Source organism: Berghia stephanieae, chromosome 4, assembly GCF_034508935.2.
Source record: "Berghia stephanieae isolate SIO BIC M18660-M18661 chromosome 4, UCSD_Bste_1.3, whole genome shotgun sequence".
Classification (NCBI taxonomy): Eukaryota; Metazoa; Mollusca; class Gastropoda; order Nudibranchia; family Aeolidiidae; genus Berghia; species Berghia stephanieae.
The window spans coordinates 85,449,975-85,463,839 of NC_088363.1; the positions used below are offsets into that span (position 1 = coordinate 85,449,975).

The following is a 13,865-nucleotide window of genomic DNA, read 5'->3' on the forward strand; positions in this document are numbered from 1 at the left end:
AAATACCCCCCCCCCCAAATAAACAAACAAGTAAACCTGACGAATCTCCTCTGTGCCAGTCAACACAACTCTCGACAGATTGAATGAATACTTGCCAATTTTATAATTTTATGATAATTTCCTTATTTTCCGGTCGATGTTCTTGATTTATATATCAAACAAATAAACAAAAAAAAAAAGAAAAAATACCCCCCCCCCCAAATAAAACCAAAAAAGTAAACTGACGAATCTCTCTGTCCAGTCAACACAAAATACACCCCCCCCCCCCCCCCCCAAATAAAAACCAAAACAAAGTAAACCTGACGAATCTTCCTCTGTGCCCAGTCAACACAAACTCTCGAGCAGGATTTGAATGGAATACTTGCCAACCCCCCCCCCCCCCCCCCAAATTTATTTTTTTTTTAAATCAAAACAAACTCTTCCCACTTTCCATACATTTGGTCCAGCATGTCACAGACACAAAATATTAAAATGTTACCGCAATCGGCATTATGAACCCACAATCTGTCCCTGTCAATCCCAGAACATAAACCGATAGATAAGATATCATATCTTATCTTATCTTAATAATTAATGAATGGTTATAAGATTTTTCTTCTTATGTGTTTTAGGGGGTCCCAATAGCTCAGTTGGTAGAGCACTTGCTTCACACGCAGAGAGACCAAGATCGATCCCGAGTGCAGTCAAGATTTTTTCTGACCCCCCTTGTCCACCCAGCAGTGAATGGGTATTTGAGTCTGTTAGATTTGGTGGAAAGTGTTTTACGATAGACTACCATCCTATCCAAAGGATAGCAAATAGCAAGCAATTGCTATTGTCTCCAATGGCTCTGAAGGACTACTTTTACCGAAGCATTACCTGAAGGGTGGCAAATCTAGGGCTCTGTCCTTGCATCAAACTGTCTGAGATTCTTTCCTCTAAATTGTTAATGTCCTGAAAAAAGGGGAAGATATATAATGTAATCATGTGGGGCGGAGTGGCTGAGTGGTTAAGGCATTGCAATGTGATCCAGAAAGTCCCGGGTTTGAGCCCTGCTTCAGGCACTTTTGTTTTTTTCCTTGGGCAAGATTCTTAACCCCCAGTTTGCTCACTTGGGCAACATGGGTGATTCCTGTTGACGTCAGACATCCTGTTTGATGGATTATCTATAATCCTTTATGGAATGCCTAGGCGACGATATCTTATGGTGCCATTTCAAAAGGGCGTAATTATTAAAATTATAATGCAATTCAAATTGGTTCACCCAAAACAAAAAATGGTAACGATAGTGACTGGAAAAGTCCACTTGCATCTTCTCCTGTTATCTGTTTGATCTGGTTCCTTAATCTTACATTTCATATTTACCCAACTAAATGTTGCTGTATCCAACAATCCGCTGTGCGGCTATGTGGTTTTATTTTTGTTTGTTTGTTTGTTTGTTGCTTTAGGTCTCTTCCAACACAATTGAGGTTATATGAGACCGCTTGAACAAAAACAAGCATCTAACAAATAGTCAAGTAAATCAATCATAACCTAAAGATATATAAGCTAATTATAATAACCAAAACAAACAGCAGAAGATTACAGAAAAAAATATCCCTGTCAAATACAATACAACAAAGAGCAGGATAGGCAGTAAGAGAAGAAGAACGACATCACTATCGATCGTACACCCATGCGAACATCATAGGTATACATTCAAGGTATGCTCCCATCCAACCACCCCTATGTGTTTTATGGTATGACACCGCTTTGATGATGAAGTCCTGGGTTCGAGCTAGCTTGGATAGTCGAGTCCTGGAAAGGTTTTACTCACATTCTCTCACCCTACTCAGGTGTAGTAGTAGTAGTAGTAGTAGTAGTAGTAGTAGTAGTAGTAGTAGTAGTAGTAGTAGTAGTAGTAGTAGTAGTAGTAGTAGTAGTAGTAGTAGTAGTAGTAGTAGAAAAAAAATATTTCACACACTCTCGTGATTTGGAATTCGAACTTTGTTCCCAACACACACCCGCAAGCTCGTGCAGCCATTGGGAACACGTCCGGAATTCCAAATAGCAATAGTGTGAGAATTGTATAGTATAGTGCATTTTCAAAATTATATAATGCTCAGTGCGCTTTGCACTGTTATGAATAAAAATGCATTTCTTACGTCAGAACCCACACCCACACAAACATCCACACACACACATTCACACACTACTGGGTCCTTTGAGCATCAGTAAGAATGGGTTTAATTGAGTTATCAGTGATAATAAGACCTGGCCGTCTCATACAAGTCCTAGAGCATTTTGTCTCCAAAATATGTGGCGCTAGCATGTTATGGAGTGGCCGCCTTAGACTTGTACAGAGAAATAGAGAGAAAAATCCACAAAGGCTGGTGGCCATGGCAGATGGTTGCCTAATGGAAATGGCTGCCAGCACAAATACAACGGCACATGGGTTTTCAAAAACAAAAGTACATGGGCCATAGATTTGAATTTCTTTTATTTTTTAAACAGATAAAACTCCAGTGGGCACAAACATAGACAATAAAAATTGTGTTTCAGCGACAAACATTGCTGAGCATTTCATAAGTGTGGTTGCATATCTTAACTCAAAGTCACTTGGCTAAGTAGTATAGATTTTCCAAGAATGAGACGACAAAAAAAATATATATAAAAAAAAAATTGTATGAATTGCAAACATGTCTAGTTTGGTGTTAAATTATTTGATTAACTATGACTCCGCTTTTGTTTTTTGTTTTTTTTTATGCATGGTATTATTATTGTGTAATTTTTGTAATATGTACTATTGAAAATGAAAATGTATATATATATTTGTAGACTTCTTTGAGGCCAAAAGCACATGAACAATTTCTGAATTAATTTTAAGTTATTTGCTAAAACGCCTAAATGAAGTTTTTTGAACAATTTTACAGATATACCTAATAATATATGTATCAATACAATAACTCTATAATTTCTGGCTTCATTTTGTTGTGTTGCTTATTGGATTTGAATCATAACAACAACCTGTTTGGTGGTGTTATTGTCGAGTTAAAATGTGCAATGCGTTAAAATATTTGATCTCAGAGATGATGTCAGCCAGGGGAGGGGGAGGAGGGGGTCAAGAGAAAGCTGACTATAGTCTGACAGGGGGGGGGGGGGGTAGGGGGGTAAAAAATCAGCTGAAAAAAGCTGACGTCATTAAAGAACGGTCCCTTAATAATCAAACATCCCTAGATTATTAGACTTTTTTTTTCTGGAGTAATCAGGTTGTTTAAAGCACTAAGTGAACATATTTCTGGTTTCTGTATTTTCATGAGGCATTATATAAAAGGAAAGGATTATCATCATTGGTGAACACTAAATCTTTAAATTTATCTTTGGTTCCTGACTGGAGAACTTGAAGCTTGATAGTAGAGGTCTCCTCCTCTGATGAAGAGCTTTTGGCATCTCTATTGGCAAGCAAGTCCTTGCTATTGTTTACGGTTATCTTGATAATATTTCCCCGCTCAATGAGCTGTCTCTCGTGAGCCATTGCTAGTTGAGTGACAACACGCCTTTCCACCTGATGAAAAGAATACCATATTTGAGTTAATTGGTTATTATCTAAAATCATTCTCAACAAATGTTTAACATCATTTTAACAATACCCTTTTACCTATTACTGTTTGAATTACCATTTTGTTTCTGATCATTTCAATTGTTTGTTTTAAGAAGTTGTAAGGCCCTCTCACAACATAGCTCATTTTGGCACCAGTATTAAGATTGTGAAGGAATAATTATAACAATAGTTAAAAGATCTAGTTATGTTGTTCATACTAAATAGCCAAAGGGAACAAAAATATTTTCTATAGCCTGTGACCACAGAAAAGCTATTTCCAAACACATGAACAGGATCACCAATGTCAAAAAAAATAATCATATGTTTAAAAATACATTTTCGTCTCCCTCGACAATTCAATAAATAAAATTATAGAAAATCCTTGATATGAAACTACACTTACTTCATATTTAATGGACCTGGCTCCATAGTGAGTGTCAAATCCTTCAGATAAAACATCGACAACTTTATGATCCCATACTAGTTCAATGTCATGTTTGTTTTTCGCCTTTAAGGGAAAAAAAAAAAAATTAAATAAAAACATCATAAAGCAAGACAACTTTATTTTAAAAAATTAAAAAATTCAACAGAATTATCCTGTTAATAAAATCAATATTCAATTTCACAAAATGTTTTAATAGAAAAACAAACTACTACAACTACTACCAGTATGACTATGACTACCATTATGACTACGACTACCACTACTATTACTACTACTTCTACAACAACAACAATAATTACTATTACTGCTACTAATACTAATGGGGTTGAAGCCAATATTTGGAATGCCTTTTAATTAGAACAACCACTTAATTGAAATGATCTATCTGTGACATTCTTCAACTTCTTTGTATAATACGCAACAAGGAAATCTCAAACAAATAGGTCTAGTCCCGACTTGTTCAAGATTACCATGCTGCACTGTATAGCCTATGTACAAATTACCCTTTTTGACCAAAACTGCAGCTCCTTTGTCACCAACTTTGCCAACTCTGACTGTGAGAAGGGTAGAAAATACACAATTTCATTGATTCGGCCAAGGAACTCATCTCTGCGAAATTTCCGCTGAAAGGTAATAAAATTATCTCATATTCATTCTGTAGAATCATATTTTACCATCAAGGAAATTTAAAATTAAACATAATCAGACATAATAAAATATACACATAATATAGGCTTGAAAAAAAATGTTGATTTTTATATTAAGATAATGAAGTCCAAAACTTTTTTTTTATTATCTAAAAAATCGTTTTAAATATCATAATATTGGGTCGAAGTGAAGTGAGTCCATTGATGCCCTTTGCTTAAATTTCCAAAAGCCGGAAAACTTTTCTTGTAAAAAAAGATATTTGTAAATATTTGATACCAAGCTTCTCTTCATCAAATGTTGCCACCCTTAAATCATCTATCTTCCTCTTAACAGTTGCCTTTAATCATCCAATACGTTTATCTTTTTTTTAAAAACAGTTCACAACTACTGACTTGGTCAGTATTAGTCAGCAAATTTTTAAAAAGACAGTCTCCCAGCTTTAGTCAGAGAAACAATGGCTTTTGCTGGGAAAGGGGCATCCATGTGAGTCTTAAACAATGAAGAAAATTATATTTTACGCACAAATATTAGAGACAACTTTATTCATTTTCTTATGTATTTTACACAACTGAAATGTTTGCTGGTTTGTCAGTTCTACATAAAATGTAAAGTACAAGGAATGGGGGAGGGTGGGGGCAAACGCGAACGGGTCATAGAAACACCACGACCTTGGATTTTGAAAAACAGTTTTCGAAATCAATAATTGTAGGTTTTTCAACGAATATCCTTAAAATTTTGTATACACCTTTATTAAAATAATATCTAAATTTTGTCATTAAAGCAAATTTTTGTTTTAAGAATGACAAATTCCCCTTTAATTTTTTCCCAAATTAATAAAAGTGATCGAGAATAAATAAAAAATATTACACAAAAACTCTTTTTAAAAAAAAGCAATTATAACTAATAAAATAAAATTTTTAAAAAGAGACAAAAAATCATGATTTCGCAACTTGTCTCCACCCTCCACTATTTCCACAGCAGTCTGGAAATGGAGTTTCTTTGTTTTCAGCACTTGTTTTGATATTGCATAATATTTTTAAAACGTCAAAATAAAACACACTCACTTTAAGAATCGGTCTGACGACTCTTTCTTTGAATTGCCTGGATATGGTCACATTTTCAGCTTGCTCAAGGTCCTCTGGGGAATTAATTAAGGTTCTGTTACAGTACACAAAGATGCGAGTAGTGAATAGGAAATGGAGATTTTTTTTTCTTTCTATATAATATATATTTTCAACGTGACGTTCTCAAATTTAGTTATAAAATCTTTGTTTCAAATTAGAAAATGTAAAAGGACAAACTGATAAAATCATACAATTTCCTCACATTAAAATCTATAAGACATAGTAGGTGAACTTTCAGGGGAGTCTTCCTAATGGCAATTAGAGAAGGCATTATAGAGACCCAGTCAACTTGATGCCATGATACTGTTTTAATTAACTCACTCAATCCTAGAAATTTTTGCTACTTTTCAAAATTGGAAAAATTGTATTAAAAATGAGCATGTACATAGCTCGTTTTATTCAACTATCATTAACATTAAAAAAAACTATAAAGCATTAACTTTGATACTACGCCTATAATTTGTCTCAGAAAAATGTAATAAATAGGTATGGGGTAAAAGTAAACTGTGTAAACTATGGATATAGTCGATGTTAGGGTTGAGTGAGTTAAGAAGTTTGACTTTAACACAGTAAATCAGCCAGTCCCTATGATGGGCCAGTCAAAATCAAAAGATAACATTAATGTAACATTAATGTGTAGATTTAGAATTTAGTGCTCAAGTTTGCATCGTATTAAGTCTCTTCTCATCAAACCTAAGATGCCTTTTAATTTGAATGAGCACAAAATGGAATCAAAGGCTCCATCACATTTTTCAACATTTAATCTTTGCCTAGCCTTATCTATCTCTTTATCTTATTATCTTAGTTAATTTTTTTAACAAATGATTTTATTTCAATTTTTTTTTTTTTTTTGTTTTTTTTTTGTTTTGTTTTTTTTTTATATTGGTGTTTAAAAAAACAATACATTTAAAATACTTTTTTACCTACTCACTTACAAAGTTGTAAAATATCAGGTCAGTCTTCAGACAAAGAATGAAATATCAAGAGATTCTAATTTGATCTTACCAATTTTGTTTGTTCCTCTCATCTCAGACAACTTGCTCGCTTCTTGTCTTAATTGAAGAGCATGAGACGCGATCTCTTCACTGGCTAAATTGGACGTCATGATGAAAATGGCATCCTTACATTCAATTGTTTTTCCTTTGCCATCGGTTAATCGACCCTTTGACCAGGGGAAAGTAAAAAAAAAATCAATTTATCTCTTTAAAATGAACTGATTCATCAAATTAAATTTACACACACACATAAACACACACACACACACACACACATAAACACACACACACACACACACACACACACACAAGACCTTTTCAAAAACAAACAGAAAATTTGCCATACTTCAAAAACTATCAAATATTTCTCAAATAATTTGCTTGTTTACTTGTAACAACATTGTAAACATCTTATTTTCTAGTTTAAAAATACATTTGATCAAAGAAGCAATATTTGGTTTACACTAGTACAAATAATGAGTCATGAAATAAACACAGATATTCAATTTAGCTTTAGAAATAAAGCAGATCAATTATTCGGTATGAGGAGATAGCAAATACGTTGATCACTCAATAAGTTTTCCACCTGACTATGAGAGAGTAGATTCTTGAAATTTGCACATTAAAAAAAATCATTTAAGTTATGGATGCACTACAAAAAGTTGGTAATTTCTGACCACTGGTTAAGACAGTAAAGCAGTTTTTGAAAACAGCAATTACTGTGCCAATAGTTACAGTTATGCTTGAAAAAAAAACAAACAAAAAAAAACAGACAAAAAAAACGGTTGAATTTAGAGCAGTGATGAAATTTCTTCATCTTCAGGGAAAGACTCCGACAACTGTTCACTGAGGAAATCTCAGTAGTGAAAGGCAACATCTACCCAAAATATGATAAAATAAAACATTGGTACAAGCAGTTCATATGTGGCCACATCACAATTGATGATGTTCCTCCAGGAGGACATCCAGTGTCAGTCAAGATACTGTAGACAATGTTGCAAGGATGAAACAAATTGTATTTAATGACAGACGAGTTATAATTGATGAAATTACTGAGTCCATTTAGAAAATCTTACAGGAGCATTTGAACATGTAAAAAATGTAAGGAATGGGTGCTTCGTCTCCTTACCCAACGACAAAAAGAAAAGAGAGAACAATGCAGTCAACAAATGATCAACACGTTAAATTAAGATCCCAAGTTTTTCAATCTGTTTGTGACAATGGATAAGACATAGGTCTATCATTTTCACACTGAATAAAAATATGCTTCGATGCAATGGAAAACACACTCTTTTCCCATGGCTGTGAAATGTGGACAAATCGCAGATTCAAAAGAACCATGTGAAGCATTCGAAATGTGGGTGTCAGAAGGAGTACATAAGATTGTTGAAATATTCTGGACTGCATTAGAAAGTAATGAAGAAATATTAAATCTCATAGGAAAAGAACAAAACCTCTTGCATACATCAATCAGGAAAGGGCAAATGAGATTTTTTGGACATTTATGGAGATGGGACAGAATTGAAAAATTGGCAACATCAGGATTTGTAGAAGGGAACTGAGTATAATGTGAACAGAATGACATTATTTAAAAATCTAAGACAGAACACATCAATGATAAACACAAACACAGAATACACCAGATGCTCAGAAGACAGATTAAAATGGGGAAGAATGGTCAGTAATGTCATGGAAAGAGCACGCCACACAGAATGAAATGAATGAAATATAAATTTCACATCATTATGGAAGAGCCTCTTATAGCTTTATAATGGTAATTAAAATAATGCATATAGAAAGGACAAAATTATCACATTGACTGGACAAAGATTGCATTTAAAAGTCTAGAGAGAGTGTATACCTCTACTGGGAAAGAATTCTAGGAATAGAGGGGGTGGGGGGGGGGGGCGGGTGATTCAAAATATCGCAGTTCAATTTTTCGATTTGTCCTATCATATTCTAAGGATGGTCTTTGATAATCTTAGATTTCTTAACTGGAATGCAGACTCTTAAGAAATTTTTTCTGACTCATAGGAAATAGCCTTATAAACAGTGGAACATAAGTGATCCTTTTATAACTGGCAACCAGTGCAGTGCAACTTGTGAAGGATAGATTTGGCAGAAGACTTATCTTTCTTAACTTAAATATCATTCAAGCAGCATTGTTTTGGACAACTAAAATAAATCTCAGACGACCTTTAGATTTATTAGCTAGCACTGGGTTACAATGAATTAATCTTCGTATGGTCAAGAATGTAATTAAAAGCCTGGTTACGTAAAGGAACAAGTTGACAGATTTGACTAAATTTTTACTAATCTCAAATTATACATTACTTTTGATGTCTAACTTGCTGTGATATAAAAAAATAATGAATGAAAATAAACTCCCAGGTTGATCTTTATTTTATATTATTATAAAATTCAAAAGTGTTGGGCAAATGATGTTCTAGTCTTCGGATTCTCCAAGAATGCTCCAAGGTCTGAGACATAGACCATCATATTCTTCCTTGATGTCAATCCTGTCATCCAGGAAAGTCTGTGTCAAGGTAAGCTGTGGTTTTCTCACAAAAAGGTTTGTCTGGAAGGCGGATTATACAATGCTGCTTGGTTTTATGATGTGGTCATTCGTTCAAAAGTGTGTGCAACAGGCCTTAGGGACTGCCACATTCTGACAGTCTGCCAACAATTAGATATTATCTGGATCATGAAAATGCAATATCACTTATGCAATACATTGGTCTCTTTTATATATTTGAAAGAGTTGTTGTGGTCAATGGTTTCAACAGTTGTGGATAAGTCAAGGTGGCACGCAATGTTTGCTTTGTTGGCAACATCAGGATTTGTTGTTGGGAAGTGAGTATAATGTGAACAGAGAATGACATTATTTAAAAATCTAAGACAGAACACACAAATGATAAACACAAATACAGAATATACCAGATGCTCTGAAGACAGATTAAAATGGGGAAGAATGGTCATGGAAAGAGCACGCCACACAAGGTCATTAAAATCTTTGGATATATATACAAAATCGACAACAATGCTCAATCTGGGTCAGTTGCTTTATATGAAGTGGATAAACTTTTAAAAGTGTTCATCCTACATGAGATGAGAAGCTATAATACCTTTGGCAGCACCACCTTAGCTAGCATTTTGTCTCATTTTGCCCCACCAAATGAACGCATCTCTGTTCAAGACTAAGATAAGTTGAACCTTGGAGGAGAATAGGACAAGTTTAATTCTGTAGGTAAAGTTCATTTTGGTTTTAATAATGACTGCTCACGACTACCTTGAAAGCTCGTAGAACTACTCTCTTGTCGATTATTTGTCTCAGTATTTAACAATCAATTGCTCAACATTTATATTTGCTATCATGTAATTTACCATTGTAGTGCTATAAATGATTTTTCTTTAAAATATAACAAATAGCCTGCATAATACATCAATGAAGTTAAAATCTGCAAACCTCATCAAAGAGTTGAAGCATAATGGTAAGAACATCAGGATGTGCTTTATCCACTTCATCAAACAAAACCACTGCATTTGGTGACTTTGTTAATGCTTTAGTCAACTGGCCTCCCTCATCGTGCCCTATATAACCTGGAGGTGATCCAATAAATTTAGCCACCTGGAAATCAACACAAATATATGAAGATTCAATGCCAGCAAGATTTTTATGCTCTTTCGGTCAATATTAATTTGTTCATTGTTACAGGCTCAAAAGTAATTTTTTTTTGTCTGCTTGGAATGAGAAATTTGATCAAAAAATAGATTCAAGAGAGTTTGATTTTAGCCTCAATTTCAATGACACTACATAAACTGAACCAGGTAATCTACATATCAGATATGTCTGAATTCAGATGAGGCTGAATTAATCCCTGAGGAACTAAAAAAAAAACTACAGTGCCCTCTGTACTAAAGTCACAACAAGATCTTGACAGCCTCAAAATTCGGGCCCAGGACTGTGACCAATGGAAACAATTACAACATGGACGGAGAGAGTTGCTGTACTCCTCGAGTGTTAAAACTCTGTGGCTGAATCACACAATTCTCAGCAAGTGTCATTCAGACTGCGAAGCTTACTACTTACTTACAGAAAGTCAAAATAAATTTTTAAAACTTATAGAATGGAGAAAACTGTTTGCATAAATCGTTTGCATAAATATACAGTGACGCTTTAACTTGAAATAACTTGAGCTTTTAAATAGCGTGATATCCACTAAACATGATCAAAGTGCTTTCCAAAGGGTCCTTGACCATCAGCAACACATAACATTTAGAACGAGACATGATACGTGTTAGGCGATATTACAATTTTTTTCTGACAGAGACAACGCTGTTAACAGTCAGGTACTAATTTTACACCTGAGTACGGTAAGAGAACACGAGTAAAGAGCCTTCTCCAAGGACTCAACTATGTGCTGAGCAAGGCTTGAACCCAGGACCTTCCGACCTGAAAGCGAGTGTCATACCACTAGACCACATAGCCTCACTAAAAAGGGTAGAAATTTCTGAAGCAACAATAGACATCTATGAATTGTTTAGAAATCTTACCTCGTGTTTTTCTTGATACTCAGACATATCGATTCGGATGAGATCCTGTAATGTGGAATTTGGATATTTTTTTTAAATATTAAAATTAATGCATATAAAAAAATAAAAGTAGGTAATATTAAATCTTTAAAACATTTAAATTTTATAAAAACATGTGAATTAGCTAAGAATTCCATAGTGAATAACAGATATTTTTTTAAAAACCAAAGTTAGCCGTGACTAGATTAAAAAGCCGCATCCCTATGAGAAGAAACCCATTGTGACCAGAAAAGGGGAAAAAAACTAAGAGAATTGTAGGCTATCCGGTACCAAAAAGATAAAACAATTGAAAACTAATAAAGCAATTTTGTAGTCTGTTCTATAGCGGACAGTAAGCCAGTGCAAATTTTCCAAAAGTGGGGTGATAGTGATATGGTCAAATTTTCTTTTTTGATATATTATGTAGACTGCTGAATTTTGTACCCGTTGTACTATAAATCTTACCATTTGAGGGAATTCCAAAGCAAGAACAAGTCAGGACATCAAGGCTCGAGACTGACTATGCCAAGTCACTCAGCAATTTTGGTAACTCATATCAAGAAATATATTGGACCTACCTTCACTACATTATACACACAATCACACTAAAATATTTAATTCTATTTACAAAATCAGTTTTTAGATTCTATTAACTTATATACACAATCGGCAGACTAGATTTCTAGTCTAACTACTTTTCTTTGCTTGCTATTTCTGAAGCAAAAACATCCTTATTTCTACATTTTCAGCCTCTCCATGAGGATGACTTTTCGGCTTTTTCAACAAAGTCATCTGCAGTTTTGATCAGATTATTATGTCATTTTGAAGTAACTTTTTTTTTAGGTCTTTAGCTGCATCACTTTATCCTATTATTTTCTTTTTTCTGGTGGCCTTTTTTTCCAGAATATCCTTGCTCTCTTTCTTCTCTTTCAGAGCATTAGAATACGTGTCATTCTTTGCTGCATGATCATGATTTCAGTAGGTCAGGGGATGTCACCACCTCAGAAACTTTCTCTCCATTAATGAATTGGCAAGTAAAAAGTCTTGCTATCAATGACTCTTCAACCAGGTTTTCTATTTGTGATCTTCTTGTTGACCAAAAATCAGCTTTCCACATCTGCATCGCAATGAGAAAATATCAATATCAGGTTTATTATTTTCTTCATGTTTGGACATTGGTCAAGTTGTCCATTTTTATTAAAGTACATATCAATCCTTGGATTGGTGTATGGTGGAGCTGTAGTAAGAATTGCTCTCTTACTGAGAAGTAGACAATACCCAATCAACATTAAAAGAAGAAGTGGAGTGTGCAATAAAGAGCCTAAATAATAATAATAATAAATCCCCTGGAATAAACAATATGCCATCAGAATTGATAAAAAGTGGCGGGGAACATATAAATATTGACACTTACAATACTCTGTTCGAGAATATTAGAAGAGAAATAAGGCCTAAAACGTGGACACAATCACTAGTGATACCTCTACCAACAAGGGAAATCTCAAAAAATGTAACAATTACTCAATAACAGAACAAATCCCAGCAAGATAATGTTATAAATTATATTATACAGACTGAAAAATAGGTCAGAAGAAATCCTTGCATAAGCACAAGCATGGTTCATGGCAGGTATAAACACAGTCCAGCAGGAGTTCAAAACAAGCTATTCCACAACTTAAAAGACTTCAGAAAAGCATTTGACAGGTTGTGGCATGAAGCTCCTTGAAACGCACTAAGAAACTATGACTTTGACGAAGGACTCATTAAAACAATAGAGGCACTATTTAGGAACACTACTAGTATGCCCTATATGACAAACAGCAAGGACCATTTTTCAAAACAACGGTTGGAGTAAGACAGAGATGCATACTCTCCCCAACTTTATTTAACATATATCTCCAAAGAATATTTCAAGAAACCCTCCAGAACCATCAATCATCTACTACTATTGGGGGCAGGTAAATGTGTAACTTAAGCTTTGCTATGGAAATCAATACAGAGAAATTGCAGATTCTAGTCCATAGCAAAGCAATGCCAAAGGTAAAATCATCCTAAATAGTGAGACTACAGCAGGTTACAACCTTAAAATTATGGAGTGTTGCTGACCACGGATGGAAAAAGCACAACAGAGGTCAAATAAAGGATAGGCATAATAATGGCGGTAATGGCTAGAATCAACAAGATTTAGAAAAGCCAGATGAGCTTTCACTCCAAACTCAGATTGTACAGGTCTTTTGTACTGTCCACGTTACTTTATGGTTGTGATGCCTGGACATTGAATGCAGAAACAGAAAGGAAAGTCACTGTTTGAGAGCACGAATTACCAGAAAATCCTACACTTATCATATTTGGGACATAGGACAAAGATGTCATTGAAGATGTGGAAAAGCTGGTGGGAAATCAGGAACCATTACTTGCAATAGTTAAAAGCAAGAATCTTTCATGGTTTGGATATCTGGTCAGACACAACAGCTTGTGCAAGACATTTATGCTTGGCATGCTGGAAGGTCAACGGAGAAGAG

General features: G+C 34.5%; 1 protein-coding gene across 1 annotated transcript in view; it reads right to left on the reverse strand.

Moving 5' to 3' along the window:
- Nucleotides 1–2,441: 2,441 nt before the first annotated feature.
- LOC144971445 (mitochondrial disaggregase-like) overlaps nucleotides 2,442–13,865 on the reverse strand; it is a 29,932-nt gene continuing 18,508 nt past the window's right edge. Inside the window, exons 10-16 of the mRNA XM_078912361.1 lie at nucleotides 11,326–11,370; nucleotides 10,238–10,399; nucleotides 6,782–6,938; nucleotides 5,717–5,790; nucleotides 4,508–4,627; nucleotides 3,963–4,067; nucleotides 2,442–3,523 (exon numbers count right to left, since the gene is read on the reverse strand). Coding sequence (XP_078768487.1) covers nucleotides 3,272–3,523; nucleotides 3,963–4,067; nucleotides 4,508–4,627; nucleotides 5,717–5,790; nucleotides 6,782–6,938; nucleotides 10,238–10,399; nucleotides 11,326–11,370 — 915 coding nt within the window. The 3' untranslated portion in view covers nucleotides 2,442–3,271. The remainder of the gene's footprint in view (nucleotides 3,524–3,962; nucleotides 4,068–4,507; nucleotides 4,628–5,716; nucleotides 5,791–6,781; nucleotides 6,939–10,237; nucleotides 10,400–11,325; nucleotides 11,371–13,865) is intronic.